This window comes from Cynocephalus volans, chromosome 3 (assembly GCF_027409185.1).
Source record: "Cynocephalus volans isolate mCynVol1 chromosome 3, mCynVol1.pri, whole genome shotgun sequence".
Taxonomy (NCBI): Eukaryota; Metazoa; Chordata; class Mammalia; order Dermoptera; family Cynocephalidae; genus Cynocephalus; species Cynocephalus volans.
The window spans coordinates 101,836,608-101,857,757 of record NC_084462.1 but is presented as its reverse complement, the minus strand read 5'-3'; the positions used below and the strand labels follow the sequence as shown (position 1 = coordinate 101,857,757).

General features: G+C 34.1%; 1 protein-coding gene across 3 annotated transcripts in view; it reads right to left on the bottom strand.

Moving 5' to 3' along the window:
• The window catches only part of AQR (aquarius intron-binding spliceosomal factor), a 106,188-nt gene that overhangs the window by 50,846 nt on the left and 34,192 nt on the right, over positions 1–21,150 (bottom strand). For all 3 annotated transcript variants that reach the window (XM_063088742.1, XM_063088743.1, XM_063088744.1), the window contains 7 exons: positions 17,673–17,793; positions 16,248–16,389; positions 11,334–11,512; positions 8,014–8,181; positions 6,323–6,492; positions 2,314–2,555; positions 464–610 (listed from right to left, as the gene is read on the bottom strand). In XM_063088742.1, coding sequence (XP_062944812.1) covers positions 464–610; positions 2,314–2,555; positions 6,323–6,492; positions 8,014–8,181; positions 11,334–11,512; positions 16,248–16,389; positions 17,673–17,793 — 1,169 coding nt within the window. The remainder of the gene's footprint in view (positions 1–463; positions 611–2,313; positions 2,556–6,322; positions 6,493–8,013; positions 8,182–11,333; positions 11,513–16,247; positions 16,390–17,672; positions 17,794–21,150) is intronic.

Here is a 21,150-nt window from a genome sequence, read left to right as displayed (position 1 = left end):
TCACCTCTACAAAGACAACTAAAATGAAGCGAATCTTGTAGAAAGACTACCGTAATTTTTTAATACACTTAGCCCATCTCAGACTTCATTCAGACTGCCAGTTTTAGTTCCCAATCTAATACCAAAAATAATGCCACTTCATTAGTTAAGGCACACATACATGATGGCTATTGCCACATGTAACATGGGGTTGTGAAGTAAGAACCCTGTGCTCAAATGAAGGTAGCCCTCTAACATTTATTTCTCATAGTACTTGAAAATGTTTCTTTTTGAAATATCCTGACCACAGAATGTCCTAAAGTGTCTGAGCTATTCAACCAACTAACAGAATAAAAGGAAAGAGAGCTCAGAAATAGAAGTTTCCTTGGGTTTTAAAAGAATCAGAAAATTTTACAACATACTAACCTATTTGAAATGGCAAACTATAATTCATTATTATAATTAGAATAAGCAGTAAAATTACCGTTTAGGTTGATTATAAGGATAAGGACCCCTATTAGGAATAACATGAGGTTCAACAACTAAGGTTTTTGCCTCTTCGGTGTCTTCATCTTCCCCATCTGCATCTTTCCTTTTCTTCCCTTTTCCACTTCTTACTGGAAAAGTTATCCTGCAAGACCAAAACTTTTGTTCATTTTTACAATTAATAAGGATTTACTAAGCATCTATCTTGTGCATGACACTGTATGGAGGATAAGCAGATGAGTAAGAAACATTTCCAGCCGAAAGGAACTCATTATCTGCACTAAACTCTGAAAAAAGCAGATTTACAAGCACTAAAATGGGTGGTAATGGCGTTCAGATTAGAAAAAGTCATCTAAGTAAGGAGAATCAAAGAACCATTAAAAACTTATGTCATATACACTGTAAAGTGCTTTATTCACTGTCCTTCATTTAATCAGAAAAGACTTCATGGGACAGGTGGCATATAAGATAAATCTTGAAGAATTTAGACATTGAAGGATGGGAAGAGAGACATTTCTGGAATAAAGAAGCAACAGCAGAGACCAAGCAGCCTAGTTTTTCTGAAAAGTAGGCTACAATAGAGAAAAATAAAGCTAAAAAGACAAATTGGAGCCTTGTTATGACACTTCTAGAACATCAAGCTTTAAGGCAGAGATTCTTAGCCTGGGGTTAGGAGGTGACTCCCATAGATACCTGAGGGAAGTCAACGAATTCCTTAAAAATTAAACAAAAAATTAATTCTCTATGTGTACTTTATCTAGATTTCCTTCACACTCTAAAAATATGGAAAATACCTCCCAAATGCTAAGAACAAAAGAAGCTAAGAGGTCAGCTCTTATTTTGGTAAGCAACAGGAGCAATCAGCTTTTCAGCTAGGGAGTGAATGGTTCTAGCAGTAAGGCATGTGTGTAGTGAGTTCAACTGAGGAGACAGAGGAAAGTGAGGAAAGACACTGCCATCAAGAAGACTATTGAGGGCATAGAGAGGTAGCAGTCAGGAATGACATATGAAAAAAATACTCTTAAGGCAGAATCTATGAGATAATGGTAGGAGTTATGGGAGTGAAAAGATTAAAAACTAATGCTGATATTTCAAGATGGGGGGACTAGAAGAATAATTTTGCCACTAAGAGGATTAGGAAAGTATGGAGGAAGTTTGGATGTTATAAAGGACTTTTTAAAAATATGCAGAATTATTATACTAGTATTGATATTTAACAGTCAATTGAAAGCTGTGTGTCCTAATAATTTCCAGCTAAGAAAGTAAGTCTTGGGCTACCACTCACAGGTATACTGAGTGCTTTGCCTCTAATCCACATGAAGAAATTCAGGGAAAAGCAATCAGTTACTTTAGGTACTTATGTTCTATTTCTACACAAAATTTAAAATCAAAACTCATTTAATATTAAATATAACTATATTGGAAATATTTAAAATTTGTGAAAACAAACAAGGTTAAAAGACAAAAAGAATTTTTTCCTAAAAATGAGAGTTCAACATCACATGGCTGTGTGTAGTAACTAGAAAATACGCATAAGATGCAAAGACATTTTTTTTCAGTCAAATACTATACATATTTACATAGTTCTCTTCAGATAACAAGCATTTACTGATCCCTTATAAGACATGAGGCTATTTTTATTGTGGTCTTAAAATAGCTTCTGCACTAACAATTAGAAATAGGTTCAAATATAATAAACTTATCCCAGTGATTATATGGTGAAGGTAGGAACTGCCAAAACAAAACCCAGATATAATACTCAAAACTCACTTTAGCTAACAGTCCTGATAGCCTAACACAGATGGTCTACAGAATGCTTGAAAGGAGTGTATCCAATTCTGACTTTACCTGAAAGGGGGTATCTGTAGAGCTGGGTCATCCACAGTTACTTTTACATTATGACCAGGAAAGCTGGCTTTTAAATGCTCAATGGAGAGAAATGTATCATTGAAATCGAGGGTGGCAATCTGATTGGGCATTTTTGAATAATGTGCACTACTTGGGTCCCCATAACCTAAAATGATATCGTGCAGCCAGTCAGGTACCACACAATCGGTATTCATCAGGTTCCGAATAGTCTCCAGCACAGCCTGTCGTAAAAGAACAGAAAAGAATTGTGTCAATAAGACATCTCAAACACTTGCACCTCACTGGAATGCAGATCTGGCTGCAGTAATCCAGAATTCCCGAGTGTTTCAGGGCAAGAAGCTATTTTCTGCTGACAGGTGCTTGGCTAGACTGAATCAACAGCTATATTTTCAACTGATACCATACACTGAGCTAAACAAAAGACCAAACTTAGCAAGAACAGTTTATCCATTAAGAGTTCATTTAGACCGAATGACATAAATGAGTTTAGCACTTGACTCCTGTTGAGTAGGATGAAAATCAGACTCAGGTTGACACAACACAAGAAAACATTACCGAATGAACCCTTAAATAAAATGCTTCCTCTTAGAAACTCCTGCAGTTTTTCCCTCTTTATATTCCATAGTTCTTCAATGCTAAGACCACATACAACCAGAAGCACATGAGTATATGCCTCAATTGTGAAACATATTGAAGTAATGCCCTCTTTCCTAGAGCAGGACCGACGTCACTTAAGATAGCCCTTCCATTGTGTAAAAGTTAGGTGGGAAAGTGGGGATGGGATGGGAGGCGCTCCACTAACTGCAAAATTAGCTTATGTACTGTTAGCTTGCTTGCAGTGGTTACTAACTCCCAGTGCGGGGGATCGGGACAGAGTTGCCGCGCTTGTAGCTTTAAAAACCTGCAGCTTTAAAAACTGAGAACAAAGGTGACCCCCTGCCACACCCTGAATTGGCTGGTGTGGTCCCAGCCGTTGGAAAATAAAATCTTTTTCTCTTTTTCTACATCAGTCTCAAAGGGTGATTTTCTCCCGATGCCTATAACAATATAACAAGTCAGAAATATTAAAATTACCATTGTGAGAAATAAAAAATAGTTAACATGATAAAAATGTAGAAAATATCAAACAAAATTTCAGAATGAAAGAATCAGGACAATGATAAATGATCACTATAGTAGTTAACACATATACAACATCAAAAGTAATTACCAAAAGCCAAGGCAAATTCTTAGACTTTCCAAAAAACATTTCAACAAAGTGATCTATCCCCCATATGGAATTAGGAGGCTAGGCTATTAATTTCAAAAAATAAATAAGCAAATCATCCATTTTTTAAATAAATGCTATATAATCTCACTTTTGAAAATAACAGGATAGTATATGTTAATCATACTCTTAATCAATTGTCTTATTTTATGTTCTTCCATTTACCACTACCTGAACTTCTCTTGGTCAGGTACTTGGTTATTTGCTTATCATTTGTTTAATCCCCACTAAAAAATAATTTCCACAAAAGCAAGAATCTAGAACAGTTAATATATAGGAAAAGCAAATGGATGAATAGTCAGATAAATGAGTAGGTTCACACAACAATGATAAATAAGATGAGGGCTCTACTCACTAAGGAAATTATAATTCTAGCGGGAAATAAAATATGTCCTTAACTACAGCAGAATGTGGCAAACAGCGAAGAATATTACTAAATAAAATGGGAACACAGTCCACTGTAGATGAGAGATGGACACAGGGAGACTTTTAACATTAGGAAAGTGGCATTTTAATTTAGCTCAAGGAAAGGATTTGTGAAGGAGCTTTGAATTATTTCATCATTAATGGAAAGTCACAGAAATGTTTTGAGAAGCAGAGTAAAATGGTCAGTGTTATTTCAGTAGGAGGAAATGTATCAAAAACAGGTGACTCTTTAAGGAGACTAAGAATAGAGAAAGAGGAGGCTATTGCAACTGTCCAGGCAAGAAGTAAAGTATCCAGATTAGGACAGGCTGTATGAATTGGAAAAGAGAGAAGGAAACAAATGAGGGATGCTGCCCAGGTACATATGAAACATCAAAAACACCAAAAGAGCATTCTTTCTTTCCCAAACACAGGCAAGTTAATCATTCCCCCTCTTCCTTGGAACAGAACCGGAATACCTCCTTTGAACTTCCATGACAATTTTATCTGCACCCTTCTTATGGCTTGTGGCACCTTCTAAGCTTTCATGGTAGTTTTTTGTTTACATTTCTAACTTCCCATGTTAGTGGTATAAGCTCCCTAAAGGTTTAAGCTGTGTCTGATTCATCTTTATAAGCTCCACGTAACTTAGAACAAAATCAGACTCACCATAGGTACTAAATAAAATGGTCAAAAAATGAACATAAAAATTTTTTTTTTAGTTTTTAGTGACATGACTGAGATTCATTTACTGAAAACTGATTAAATGTACGACTGTCCTAGGTACAGCAAAACTTGGAGACTCTTAGATTTCTCCATCCTTCATTCACTCGATAGGTATTTATTAAGCACATATTATATACTAGGCACAATTCTAGGTGCTAGAGATATGCTGAGAGACAAAACAAAGACCCTGCCCTCACAGACTTGCATTCTAATGGGGAAGTCAGATAAATAACAAATGCATAATCATCAGGTATGATAAGGGCTTTGAGGAAAAATAAAGACAATAGGACAGAGAATGATGAGAAGGGGAGATGCTACTTTAGCTAAGGCTGCCGGGGAAGGCTTCTCTTAGGAGGTGACATTGCACACGTAAAGTGAGGGACCAAACCACATAAATATCAGGGGAAATTGTCTAGGTGGAAGAAACACCATGTGCGGTCTTGGATTATTAAAGAATAGCAAAAAGGTCAGAGTGGCTGGCAAGAACTGAATAAGGGAAAAGTGTTAGAAAATGATTCTGGAGAGATAACCAGAGGACAGATACTGACAGCATCTATTGGATTATAGCAAGAACTTTGTGATGAGAAACCATTAAAGAATGCTCAACAGGGGGACCAAGCTATGATTTACATTTTAAAAGGATCATTCAGCCACTATGCAGAGAAGAGTATAAGGGGATTAGTGGGTAAGAACGGAAGCAGGGAAGTGAGAGATGAAGGTGTCTTGAACATGGCATAAGTAGAGGTGGTGAGCTAATCAGACTTACTGATGGATTGGATGTGGGGTGTGAGACAAAAAGAAATCAAGGATACCTCCATCCTTCTTGTCTTCAACAACAGGGTGAGATGGACAAGTTTCTTCGGTTTTCTTTTTTTAATCACAATGGGTAAGAAAAGGTAATAAAGTGATAGGAACATGTAAGAAATACTGCACTTTGGGGGAGAGAGAAAAGAAAGGCATTTTCTATTTCTGCAAAAGCTAGATGTTACCAAATAAATGTTAGAACTGCTCAATGTTTAAGTTTTATAATATTGGTTCAAATAATAATTTTTAAAAACCTTCCATTACTAGAACCCTTCTCCCCACAGTTATTATAAAAGTAAAACTCTACAGCCCCCAAACCTTTCTTTTCCACTAATGAGTAAAGTATAAATACATTATATCATAATCGGAGCCTAGAGGTTCCATATCTGTGTTCTTAAACTGAGTTAGAAGTGCACCTACTTTTGGTTTAAAAAAGAAGCCCCAATAAATAAGTAAGCAAACAGTTTTCTTCATCTGATACTGGGGCATAAACTGAGTTCCTAATATACAAAAAGCAAGGAAGGAGGCTGACCTTTAGAAAACACCTGGATTCATTTATATTTTTAAGTTTTTAAACTTCTCAAAAGACAAAATAGATTTAACAAATGGATTTCCTTAAGTTTTTAAATTTAACTGACATGTTACGAATTTAAGAGGACTATTTAGAATAAAAATAAAAGCAGTGATTATTATTTTGTGAACAAATCTTTTTCTTACCCAATACCTTTTATGTCTTAAAAGTTAAATTACAACATAGTACTTTTAGTTACATAGGCCAAAAATTACCTTAAAGTTATTTTCCTTTGGTTTTCTCCTCATTATTACATTGAAAGTGTCATATACATCTTCTGCTCCATTTTGTATAGTATTGGTCATATCTTGTTGATACTGGTTCGGATCCAAAAACACTCTAAATGTCCTTGACTCTCCTCTAAGATTGGGTCTGGGTTCAGGTCCTGGACATTTTGAAAAACTCTGTTAAATGAAACACCTACTTTTCAAACATCGAAGTTCAGTTACCAGTATTTCTTTTCTAGAAATGATTAGTAAACTGTCCACACTTAACTCCAACAATCCCCCCCACCAACTACAATGCCTTCCACTCATCCATTTCAACTTCCAAGAATCTGAAAGTATTTTCTCCTTTCTCTAAATTCTTACTATTTCTTCCCACAATAGTCATGTAATGTTTATGATGCAATGCCATGAATTGCAATTATTTGTATATGTCCTCAACTAAAATAGCTCTTAGAAGTCAATGAACTTATTATTATTCTTGTTAGTCACTCACAGTTCTTACTTCTGCCTTATAAATAGTAAGTATTCAATAAATACTTTCTGGTTAAATAAATGTATGTATTTTAAGATTTAAGACACTGTTTTCTTATTCCTTACTTTGACAGAAGTTGACCACACTTCTCATCCTTCTACATTCCATACCTAATATCACCAGTATGAAAGGAAATTTCACATGCACAGAAATATGGGATACTAATGGCTGAAAGCCCAGAGGCTTTTTCTTGTTCCTTTGCCTTCCCTCTGTTTTTGGGGGGAGCCTTGGCACTGCAACTTTGGTCTCATTATGTGGCCTTATGCTTATTCCCCCCATCCTCCTTTCCCTTCTCTTATTTTCTTTTATTCTAGAGATGAATAGCCTAATCATCATCAGGTAAGCAATGGTGTGATCTCGAAATCACAGGTGGTAGAAGCTCATTCAAGTTTCAAGGGAAGTTTAGCAACTGAATTATAAAATAAGCACTAAACATGGATGCATTTATAATTTAATAATAAGCATTATAAAGGAAGTCAGGACAATAGAAGAAAGGATTTCAAAGGGATAATCAGTAATAAGCATAAAATAATCAAAGAGCTGACTAACCCTGCAAAGCAGTGTTTTTAAATGGGGTGATGCTAGCATCTCAGACAGGGCAACTCCTTCTATAAGACAGTTCTGTTTAGATGCTTAGAATTCTTGGCCCCCTCCACCAAATGCCAATGGCTTGCATTCTCTGTTACTACCCCAGTCGTTTGACAACCTAAATATCACCACATATTTCCAAATATAGGGTAATACCATTCTCAATTGAGAATCACTGCTATAATGAATAAAAACAGTAAAACTTAAGAAAAAATTAAGAAATATATCACTGAATACAAAAAAGCTTGAACAATTGTAAGAGGTATTTAGAGGTTTTTAAAAACAGTATTGTAAGCAGTATAAAGGAAAGTTTTGAATAAAGATTTCAAAAAATCTAGTTCTTTCTAATACCTAACATGGGAATTTTGAAATCATATCACCCATTTCTAAAGACTGTGTGGTAAGTACCCTACACATATTTAATACATAATCCTTTGTGTCAATTTAGTATGTAAAACAACTAAAAAAATATCACCTAAGAAACAAAAAGGAAAAAGGCAAGGAAATGTATTATTCTGTACACATATGAGAATTCTTTCAAAAATACTGATCACCATACCATCTTCAATGACACGTCCTTTATCATCCAGCATGCCCTGGATTTCACAGCCTCTGACATAAACCAGGCCAACCTGCTCAATAAAAGGTCTCCTCCGGTCAAACTTAGTGCCATAAGGTTTTGTGGGACGCACAGTAATTAAAAAGCATACATCATGCTTACGAAGACCTGGTGAAACATAAAGACATCTTCATTTATTGGAATTTCACTGTTTTCATCCTTTTGTTGGCAAATTCTCAACATTTATCTCTGGAACAGAGACATAAAAAACATTTAAAAATCAGGGTGATCAATGATTATATTTGTACTGTAACATAATTATGAGTTTCCCTATGATATTTAGTATTTAATATGTGATAGCAATCATTAAAATGAAAATCCCCCTTTATATTAAAATTAGAAACTTTTATACCACAAATACATCACTGAATAAGCCCTCCAAGACATGCTACAGCTCCAAAACTGGATACTCATCATCATTCTTATTTCTAACATTCTTAATAAGTAACCAAAAATACGGCTGGCATATATAATCCATCTACATCATATTTAGCAGGTTTCTAACATCAGTTTAAACTATCCATCAGTGTCATTTCAAAGACAACCTGCTTATATTTCACTAAAACGAGTCAACTCAAGAATAATTCACTAAGACATAAAGTGCTGTTTACAGATATCATCTTGAGAAAGACGGATGAACATATATAGTTTCTGTTGGCAAACAGTAAAACTTTTTATTAGTGAATGTCAAGAAACAGACTTGTGTCAAAGTCCATAGCTTCTCAGTCATTAGACCAAATAATGAACTCAAATGACTTCCCAGATCTATTAAAAGTATAGAAACCGTAAGACAAAATATAAAATTAGACCTCACGGAATGTAATGTCACACCACTTAATCTTCTCATCTTTTTTGATCCATTTTTGTTAGGCATCATATGATATAAATGCAAATTTGAACAGTATGCTTGCTTACAACTTTGATAACAAGAAATACAACTAAATCAAATCAGCAGTGAGTGTGTGGCTACTGTACTCAAACTGTTATGGTTTGCTTTAATTTGGAGTGGTGTTCAAGTGTGGGTAAAGGTAGAAATAATAAATCTGATTCATAATAATGACTTTATTTCTTTCCCAATAAATTCTATGCAAAGAAGCAGGAGAAGCAATGAGAGCTAAGGGGAAATGCTCTACTATCTGAGTTGTACTGCTTGCATGACATCTGACCTGCATAGCTCATTAGAAATATCTAAGTCTTACAGACAAAGCAGCCTTGAGAAGTCATTTAGTCGTTATCAGTGCAGAAATTACTTTTTGGCATTAGTGAGGGATGACCACTTGCTCCCTCCTAAAGCAGATCATTTTACCGTGGGATATCTGAGATCTACATTTAAAAAAAACCTACATTACAATGAGCTCAACTATCTCTTTCCTTCCAATCATCTGTATCCACCCCATCCTAGCTGTGCCTTCTGAAGCAGAATCGGCATTTCAGTTTCATTAATTCTGTTTCCTTAATTTTAAATTGGGGTAATAGAGAAGATAAGGGCCTGAGCTTCACACCTTCTCAAAGGGACAAGAGGAATATTTTATAGCATTTAGTTTAAAATCTTCAAAACTATTCTCTATTTTCATAAGACAATATTCATGTTTGTTCACAACCTCTCTCATTTTTTGTTCCCTTTTTCTATTTGGTTACCCCATTTGTGATTAACACAGGAGATGAATTTGGCCCTGGCCTCTCAGAAAACACTTCTTTCCCCACTGTACCTCGTGATATGAATCACTTGTCCCATAATACTCTACTATTCCCTATCTTGCCCATCAAAATTTACCCTTTCTATTTTTCATTCTACCAGAGGCCAATATTTAAAAGAAAAAAGAAAAAAAAATGATGACTATTTCATGTCCTTCAGATAGCAGTCTCCAAAGTAACAGAAGAAAGGGGGTGTCTGAAAAAAACACCTTTTTTTCCCCTTAACACTATAACGCAGCCCTGTCATCTGTCATCTATACATTTCTATAGAGTCTTTTTAAATTTCCAACCATTCTACTTCTGGAGGTACCCAATTAATTACCTTTTTATTACCCACTGTGTAAAACAGTGTTTAATATATCCTTTTAATAAGTACAAGACCTTCTCCAGCAACTTAATGTCTTTCTCAAGGCTCAGCAGTAATAAAGGCGCACATTATCCTAGAAGTACAATGCACCAGATTGGAACTCTCGTGAAAAAAAAAGGATTCACAAAAACAGTCTGTCACAAACTATACTCACTACAGTAACCATTTGTTAAACATTGGCCAGCTTCATTGCTGGACAGTCTCAGAATTCTTCAATAAATATATCATATAGTCCCTAACGTTATAAACAGCTGTGTTGGGAACAATATTCTGAAAACTGATCCAGTAAGGGACTATTCTTTCCCTTCTGGCATGCCAAGAAGGTAGAAGGAGATAAAATCTACCCACTACTGTTTCTCACAACAGGACAGCATGTAAGACCTCTCAGGCAGCTGGGATTAAAAATATGAAAGTGCCAATTAAAAATCATCTCATGTGCTACTTTGGCACAGATGTTACCAACATATTGCACTTAGTAACTCTGAACACATCTGCCTCTAAATTGTGACCTAGAACACTTCTCCCTAAAATCTTTCCTAGTAAAAAAAATAGGGGAAATAACTCATTTAATTTCTCTATAATCATTATATATCCTTGAGTACAACTGATATCACTGATTCTTTTCCTTTTAGTGAAAATAAATTATTTTTATTTCTTTGTTTTACTACACCCCTAAAAATTCCTTTTGGGATTGCCTAATTTTGATTTTGTATCTTTATTTTCCCCAAAGTGTATGTGCATCCCTATTCTTTTCACCTTGGCTGCTTTTATCTTTTGAAAATGCCAATTTTCCTTATTTACTCTGCATATGTGTGCAAATTATATGTGGGTTTTCTCCTTTTCTTTAGTAACAATGAATGTTTTTATTCTTTTTATATTGATCCTACACATCCATACATATTTAACTTACTAAATTTAAGTTGATCTCCTCTCAACTTTGCAAACTCCTATTTTCAAAGCACTTTGATATGCATGCAATTTTATGCCCTTTATTAAAATATTCTTGTATGATACTTGGTATTTTTACTACTAATATTTAGAAAGATAATTGCCATTATTTAAATAAAAGTTCAAGGATAAAGTTTAATAAAAATTTAAAAGGATAACATTTAGTAAAAGTACTTTGTTAATGCTCTAAGTGAAAGTCTATAAACTAAAAAGGCAAAAGGTAACTTCACTTTTTGAAATACAAAATTACCTTCCCATTCATCTTTGATGTGATCTCTGACATTCAGATTGATGGTAACATCCGCACGAACTCGAGTAGGCCAGTTTTCACCTATGTTGGGCTTGGCAACCTCAACTACAGTGAAAGCCACAATGGGCTGGGCCATTCGTGCCCAACCACCGAACACTACACCACCATACTCAGATTGCCTGAAAAGCAAAGAAACACATGATCACTCAAATAAACAACCACTTTTCCCCAACTTTTAGACAAGTAAAACCAGTAAGTAAAAATTCATGTTTAGCTAGTATTTCAGTCCTAACTTTAGAACTCCTTATTTCTAAACTTAAACAGTAAATCTAACTCTCAATATATAGGGAGTATATATGATAGTACAAAACAGGTACATGTAGTCCAGAAAAGAAAGGGAAGTAGAGGAATACACCTCCCTCAGAAAATAAGATAAAACTATGTACATAAGAGCATTCTGGAGCTGAGCCATTTTATCAAGGAAAAAAATAATCCAGCATACTTAGTTTTATTTTATTTCAGCTTTACTGAGGTACAATTGACAAATAAAAATTGCACAAGGTTCTTCAACAAGTTCATGGAAAAAACTGAATGGAAAGATAATATGAATCTCTCCATGAACTTTCTGAAGACTCCTCACATATATTTAAGGAATACAATGTGATGTTTTGATATATGTATACATTGTGAAGTCATTACCAAAATCAAGCTAAATTAACACATCCATCATCACAGTTACCATTGTGTGTGTGTGTGTGTGTGTGTGTGTGTGTGTGTGTGTGTGGTAAGAACACTTAACATCCACTCCCCTAGCAAATTTCAAGTATATAATACATTCTTATTAACTATAGTCACTACGCTATATATTAAGTCTCCAGAACTTACTAATCTTATAACTGAAAGTTAGTACATTGATCAAAATCTCCCCACTTCCTCCACTCTGATAACCACACTTTTACTCTGTTTCTATGAGTTCAATGTTTTTAGATTCCATATGTATGATCATCGGTATTTGCCTTTTTGTATATGGCTTACTTCATTTAGCATAATGTACTCCAGGTTCATCCACACCGTTGAAAAAGGAAAGATTTCCTTATTTTTAAAGGCTGAATAATATATATACACATACACATATTGTCACATTTTCTTTATCCATTCATCCTTTGGTAGACACTTAGGTTGTTTCTGTATCTTGGCTATTGCAAATAATCTGCCATGAACATGAGAGTACAGATATCTCATCAGGACAAGGATTTTATTTCCTTTAGATATATACCCAGAAGTGAAATTACTGGATCATATGATAGTTCTATTTTTAATTTTCTGAGGAACCTCCACACTGTTTTCTAAATGCTGTACTATCTCCACCAACAGTGTACAAGGATTCCCTTTTCCTCACATCCTCCCCAACATTTGTTATCTTTTGACTTTTTGATGACAGTCATCCTAACAAATGTGAGTTGCTATCTCACTGTGGTTTTGATTTGCATTCCCCCGATGATAAACACATTTTCCTGTACCTGTTTCCCAATTGTATATCTTCTTTGGAAAAATTGTCCGTTCGGGTCTTTTGCCCATTTGTAATTGGGTTATTTGTTTTTTTTGCTATTGAGTTGTATGAGTTCATTATATATTTTGGATATTAACCCTTTATCAGATATATGATTTGCAGATATTTTCTCCCATTTCAGATGGTTGCCTTTCGTTATTTCCTTTGCTGTGCAGAAACTTTTTAGTTTGATGTAGTCCCCACTTGTTTATTTTTCCTTTTGTTGCCTGTGCTTTTGGCATCATATCCAAAAAAATCACTGTGAAGACCAATGTCATGGAGCTTTTCCCCCTGTGTTTTCTTTTAGGCATGTCATGGTTTCAGGTCTTATGTTTAAGGCTTTAATCTATTTTTGAGTTGATTTTTGTGTATGGTATAAAATAGGAATCCAATTTCATTTTTTTGCATGCAGATCTCTAGTTTTCCCAATCCCATTTACTGAAGAGACTATCCTTTCCCCATTATGTATTCTTTGCACATGTGTCAATGATTAGTTGATAGTGTATGTGTGGATTTATTTCTGGGCTTTCTATTCTCTTCCATTGCTCTGTGTGTCTGTTTTTATGCTAGTACCATACCGTTTGGGTTATTATAACTTTCTAATATAATTTGAAATAGCGATGTGTGATGCCTCTAGTTTTGTTCTTCTTGATCAAAATTGCTTTATCTGTTTGGGGTCTTTTCATGTTACTAATTATTGTACTTTCATTTCAGCTTGAAGAACTCCCCTTAGTATTTCTTACTCCCCTTAGTATTTCAGTGATGATGAACTCCCTCAGCTTTTGTTTGTCTTTATCTCTTCTTCAATTCTGAAGGACAGCTTTACTTAGTTTTATTTTATATTCTCATCTTTTTCCCCTCTTCATCAATAGATTAACTATTAATATTTTATCTTCTGTACTTTAAATATTTCTATAAGGTGCTTCAAATACGGTTTAGAACAAGCTATAATTTATAAAATTAAAAACAAGCAAACAGATGATTATATCTATACAAATGCCTCCTTTAGATCACAGTATTTAAATTATTTAAAAGAAGTTCTTATGGATTGAAGGAAAAAATAATCTAGTTGCAATAACCAGAACCACTAACATCCAAATACTCTTTCTTTCCTCTTATGTTAGTCTAAGTAGTGCTTTAGTTTTTAGATTAAATAGTGTATATGGGAAATCTGTAACATAAAATCTGCAGCAGCACTGCAAAATTGGAAAGTACTCCTAAAAATGGCATGCTTACAGAGATAAACTACATCCTATGTAAAGGCTTTATGTCACAACAAAAAAATTGTAGAACTTCATAACATCAAAGAGAGAAATTAAAATTCTACAGTCCAACAAATTGATTAGTACTGGGACAATTTCTAAAAGACTAACTTTGTTAAGCCCTTGTGAAATACCTATCACCTTCTCCATTTTTTATGGCTTTACTGCACTATAGTTTACATACCATAAAATTTATTTACTGTAAATGTACAAGTCTATGATTCTTAGTAAATTTACAGAGTTGTGTATCCATCATCACAATCAAATTTTAGAACATTTCCGTCATCCTTAAAAATGATCCCTCTTGTCCAATTGTAGTCAATTCTTACCCCCAGGCAACCACTAATTTACTCCTCTTACTCCTTATTCTTATGAAACCTACTTGAAACGTGAAGCATTAAAAAGTATAGATTTCTGCCTCTTATGAGCACACCCTCTCCTATTACTGTTCAGTGGTTCCAGCAGGATGAAAACATGATATTAGAATCATGTAATGAATAAAAATGCCTCTGCTTCATTTCTACCTTTAGGATAGATGGGACAGAAAGAAGCTGGCCCCTTTTTAGATCTCATCATTTTTAATAGTTTTCAATGATGCGTAAAAAGAATGTAAATTTAGGAAAATTTATTATTACAATTGTGAATGAATTAACTCCAAAAAGTGACATTTTCTTCCTCCTACTAGAAAATGGCATAATTTAAAAAAATTCCTTTATTAATAGAACATAAGAACTCTAAGTATTTTTGTTGTATTTGATGCTTAAGGAAAATATAAGTGAATTCTATTTGTTAACTGGCTAGTTAATAAATCCCTAGTTCATAAAATGGCCAAAATTAGGTCTAGAATCTGAGCACATAAGCTCAAGGTAACAATAAATCGTAAGGAAGTTTTCCGATCAAGCACTCCCCCGGGGTCTGAAAAATGGGCAATAATTTCAGCAAAGCTGTGGGCAGGGAGGATCAGCCAGAGGGTATACAAATTTCACAGTGCTAGCCTGCCTACTGACTCAACTGATTATTAAGTCAAAAATACTTTGTGTTGTGTTTTATAGTTTCACCCAGAATAACTTTTCACATAATAATTAAAAAAATAAAACTGTGTATAAAATAAAATATGGAAGTGAAAAAAATAGATCATAATCACAGTGTCCATGGTAGCTCTCTGTAATTAGTAAGGAAAGAAGTCTGGAAAATACCTGAATCAGTTCACATTAAAAATGTTAAGCTTTTCACATAAAACACAGTATAATTTTATATGTATATATGGTATGACTATAACGTAATAAAAATCTATTTCACGGAATTAATTTTACTCATTTACAATCACTTGTGACATATAACTTACCTCCATCAATTTTATACTTAGAGTGAAATAGTGAATGAAGAGCATTTACCAAAAGTCAGTCATGAATAAAAAAATCAACTTTCAAAAATCTTGAAATGCAAATCTGCCTACAATAACTAGAATAAAAGATTTTTCTTAGCTAAAGGAATTCCAGACATGAACTAGCAGATGGGGAGTCAAATTTAAGCAAAAGAGTTCCTCAAATAATCAGACCTACTCATCTGGCCCTAAAAGTAAATCCTAATGATTTAGTCTTTTCAAGGTAATCTATGGATAGAGGGCCAGAGAAGACTTTCCAGTGTACCACTCTGTGTAATGTTTGGAGACATCCCCCATCCTCTCTGATTCACTTAGAGACTACTGGCAACAGTCATAAGAGTAGTTTCATAAACTTCGTCCAGGACTTAAACTGTCCTGGCCTAGTACAGGCCTGCTGGCCAAACCCTATACTTTCCTTTTTACACTTTTACTAATGTCCAACCTACTCTACATTTCTCCCTTCCCTCCCTGAGCATGATGATTTCTTGTCCCTTATCTCCAGTCCCCCAGCCCCACCCCCAAATACCCAGATACATATTTTAGCACTTTCAATATATTTTAATTCACATTAAAGAATTTCCTAAAGAGTAAATATCTCCATCTTGGAGGGCATCTTCATGCCAGGTATATTATTTCTAAATATACTAATAAAGTTTCTGATGGAAGTATATCAGTCACCGTTTGCATCTCTTCATTACAACTGGAATCAATTTACTAACCATGGTTTCATTCTGCTGACACTATCCTCGATGTCCTGCCTAATTTCATATGTTGATTCCAAGCGGAAGAGATTAAAGTTCCTTAGGAGGTAGTCATGAAGAGTCAAAAACTGCAAATTCAACTTGGGAAGAGCAAGACAACCTGAAAAGGAAAATAATATCTATATTTGAATTATTCTTTTAATCAGACATCTGCTCTATGGACAAAAAATGGCACCACAAACTTGCTAAGAACCTAATGATGTCTGAAATGTGGCATGTTCAATAATGTCTTATTTTTATTTTCACACAGATATTAAAAACAGGCTAACAAATGCTATCTATTAAGAACTGGGAATAAAAGATGAGTTTATTAACTCATGTAATCTGCATTATCAGTGATTCATTTGTAAACAGTGCTTCTTCAAAGTATTTGAAGATACTTAACACTAATACAGTCTTAAGTAGTTTAAAACCTTTTTGGCCATACCAGAACTCTCCCATGTGCCCCTTCCTAGTTACAGCTTCTTCCTTCGACCTGAAAGTAACCATTTCCTGACTTGTATAAAAATCATTATCTCAAATTTCTTTATAGCTTTATCACCCAAGTGTGCACCCCTAGACATGAGAAAATAACATATTAACCACTGTAAGGACATAAAAAGATATGAAGACTGCCTATTCTGAAATCTAGCACAATTTTTGTACACTGGGTTTATTGGAGTTATGGGTCTAGGATATGACTCTGAAGTAACCATTTTTTCTTTTAAATAAATGTATCAATACTTGTACTTGTGATGTCTTTAAAATATCTACATTTCTTCTAATAATGATTTCCTGAAATTTCTTTTGAAATATGCCTTCAAAATATGTCAGACAGCACTTTTGCACATACTCAACTGTGGCAAATTCTTGTCCTCAGAGGATGAGTGAAAAGCACTTAGAACCAAATCTAGTGAAATAGGTAGGTGAACAAACTAGGCAATACCATTTTGGATCAAAACTAAGGGTTTATTATCAACTAGTGAAAATGTCTTTATTTGGTGGTCATTACCTGATTCTACAAAGATTTCAAGAGTCTCTAAAAAAAGCCTTTGAAAAATAAAGATCTGCCAAACACAGTCTCTCACAGTGACACAATAAAAGCTACAGTTCCTGCATTATTAGATCTCCTTAAAAACACAGTCTTACTGCTTTATAGTCATAGTTTATACAAGGTGATACACATACTAGGGTATAGTTAGACTTAATAAAAATTCTTAATGCTAAGCATTCAAAATACTAAATCTTTTCTAGCTTGTAAAGTTGAACTTCAGGGTACCAGAAAGTTACCCTAATGTATAGGGTAGACTAGAGTAATTTTTAATTACATATGATGTAACGTAGTTTCATGTTAACATAATTAATTTTCATATTAGACCTGAATCCTGCATATCTTTACCATACCTTCCCCAGAATAGTACTCAGTTGGGACAATATTTTCATCCCATATAATTTTCTCAGTTGGATACAAAGGCATCTGGTTCAACTGCTGAATCTGAGAAATTCGACGTTCATGACGAGATACCTAAAAGAAAGAAAAGTGGTTCATGCAGAAAGTTAGAAGCATCTTTTTTCAATCAAAGTAATTTATGGAGAAATTCCCCATGAAGAAGGGATGAGAAGTTTCGTGCCTTTCAGTTACTGTAGCACTTTAACAAGAGCTTTTTTTCCTTTCCCGTTTTCTCCATAAATCAGAGATGAAAGAGGTACCAATAATAACAGGCTTTGAATCAGACAGACCTGACTTGAAATCCCAGCTCTTCAGTTATGAGCAATGTAAAAGCTGGGCAAGTTGCTTCAACCTTCCTGATCTTAAATTTCCTTTTCAGTGAAACAGATAAAGTGCCAGGCACCTCTCAGGTTTCTTATAAAAACATTGGTAATATTGTGAAATGGTGTCGAAGTCTCTGGCACCAAGAGTTTAAAAACCACAGCACTTAGTATTAACTAATGAAAAAAATATGAGTCCTAAGTCAGGGATGTACAATCAGGAAAGTTTCTTAATCTCACGCCCTTAGCCTTTTCCTTTATAAAACGAAAGATGGACCAGATGATCTCTGTGTCGCCTTCCATGGTGACCTCTATGTACCTTAATATTATAGTAATCTAATTCAAATATAAAAATAAGCTTGTTACCTAATTAACAATGCTAAAATAATGACACATTTGAAAAAATGTGTCACATTCTCTTCAGTGAAGATAATATTATTTTAGGAAAAAAGATATTGTGATATCTAAACAATATTTATATTTCAACTTTTTAATAATAGTTTGCATATTAGAAAAATCCAAAGCCTGAGGAAATCCTTTAGAAAAGGGAAGAAATGACAGATAATGTTGTAGCACTCTAAATTTAAAAAATTATTTTCTTTTGGCATAGCTACCCAAATTTTAAAAATAAAATGTTAGCTTATAAGACCCTAAAAGGTATAGGATCAATTTTATACTCAAATCTATTTTCCATTAGAATCATTCTTGGGGGGAAAAAATCCTCATTTCTTCTATAGTAAAGATTTATTATTAATTCCAAAAATTAGACTCAAGGGATTTTACATTGTCAGAAAACAGCACAAGGAAATTTTAGGAAGCACGTGTCAGTCAGAGACAATAAAAATTCATTTGCAAGCAGAAAGGCAACGATGGTAACTCAAGACATATAATTCACGCAAGTAAATATATCAATAAAAAAGTATTTTCTATGCTTGAATTAATTTAAAACGGTTCCCAAGGATTTCTCCCCAAATGGCACTTAAACACCTGTCACTAGGCTTAAAACATCTGCTTCAATTAGTTTCCTGTCACTGTCCCCCAAAACTAGCATACTATCTTCCTTACTACAATGAGGGACTATGTATTTTTTTTTTTCTTTGTGACCGGTAAGGGGATCGCAACCCTTGGCTTGGTGTCATCCACACCGCGCTCAGCCAGTGAGCGCACCAGCCAGCCCTACATAGGATCCGAACCCGCAGCGGGAGTACCGAGTGAGCCACAGGGTCGGCCCAATGAGGGACTATATTTTACTTTCTATATTAAAAGTATTAGATTGGAAAACAAATCACAAAACAGTGTGCCTAATATGGCTCCATATGTACAGGCAGAATGTATATATGTATCAATATATATTTTGGCACAAAAAAGTCTGAAACATATTAAAAGCTACTCAATCTTACAGCAGTCAGGAAACAATAAATTAAAACAAGCTATTATTTTTTTGCCAATCCAGAATGGCAAAAATGGGAAGAATGACAACATCCAACCCTGGTAAGAGCTTAGAGAGACATAGTTTAATACATTATTGGTGGGAATATATACCTTTTGGCAGCATCTTTTACATTTTAAATAAGCACATGCTTCAATCAAACAATTTCACTTCACTGCTCCTAGATGTCCACATATGGGTACAAAGAAGCATACACAAGGATTATATCATTATTTGCAAAAGTGAAAACCGCCAATAACCTAAATATCCATCATGGTTAAATACTCATCCACTTTATAAAATATTATTCTGAAGTTAAAAATAAGGTACATCCATGCTACACAAATGGTCTAAACCCAAAAACATAATATTAAATGAAAAATAAAGCAAGCTACAGAAGAATATAACATGACACAATTTGTTTTAAAAAAATACACACAAAACTGGATTCCTATATTGAGTGTATTTTTATGTTAATGTATAAAAAATTCTGGAAGGACTTGAGTTTTGATCTCTATATTTCTATATCATTATAACAAAATATACTCATATATTACTTACATTATTAAACTAAATCAAATAAATTAAAATCACAATTTTTAAAAATCTGGAAGGATACAGGTGAAAGCGTTAACAGTGTTTACCTCTGGGGAATAGAATGAAAGTCCAAGGGAGATAAGATTTCCATATTTTAACCTCAAATACCTCTGTGTTATGTTTTATTTATAAAATCAAGTATTGCTTTAATTAAAACTAATACAAAAAAACTGTTAAAAAGTATTTATGTAGAAATGTAGAAATTAAGTCCTTCATTTCCAAAAAGCATAGAGAAAACCTTTAGAATTCTTAAATCACTTAGTCAGTGATAACTTATCCTATATTTCTGAACATCCCTGAGATTTTCTAGTGATAAAGGTATGACAATATTCACAGCACTATGTTTAAATGATCACTTTTATTATTTAATTTTTTAATTTATAAAGAACAGAAACTTATTTCTCACAGTTCTGGAGTCCAAGATCAAGGTACCAGTATGTTTGGTGTTCAGTGAGGGCCCATTTTTCATAGATGGCGCCTGCCTCGGTGTCCTCACATGGAGGAAAGGCAGGGCCACAAAAGGGGATGATAGCTAACTCCTGTAGCCCTTTTATAAACTTGCTAATCCCATTCATAATGTTTCTGCCCTCATGACATAATCTCATCCTAAAAGCTCCACCTCTTAATACTTTCGTGTTGGTGATTAAGTTTTTTTTTAATTGAACCATAATTGATTATACATATTGGTGGGGTATACAGCTGAATATCAATACCCACATACAATGTGTGATGATCAAATCATAAATGATCACTTCTAAAATAAACATATATAAATATGTTTATTCATATGTATTGTGTGTGTGTGTGTATAAATGGTAACCTCCTTAAAGACAGGAATGGTGTCAGCTACCTATGTATTCCCAATGTCTGAATCCACTATCTAACACAGAAGCTACTCATAAATGCTTGCTAATGGAATGAATTCATGCCATAAAGAAGTTTTAAGAGATTCAATATTTGAGTAAATAAATTCAAGAGATAAGAAGATAAATCTGACAAAATCAAATGGTAATATAATTCCCAAACCAGTAAGTATCTACCTAATCTTTAGCCCAGAAGAAATCTATACCAACTTACACCTTTAGG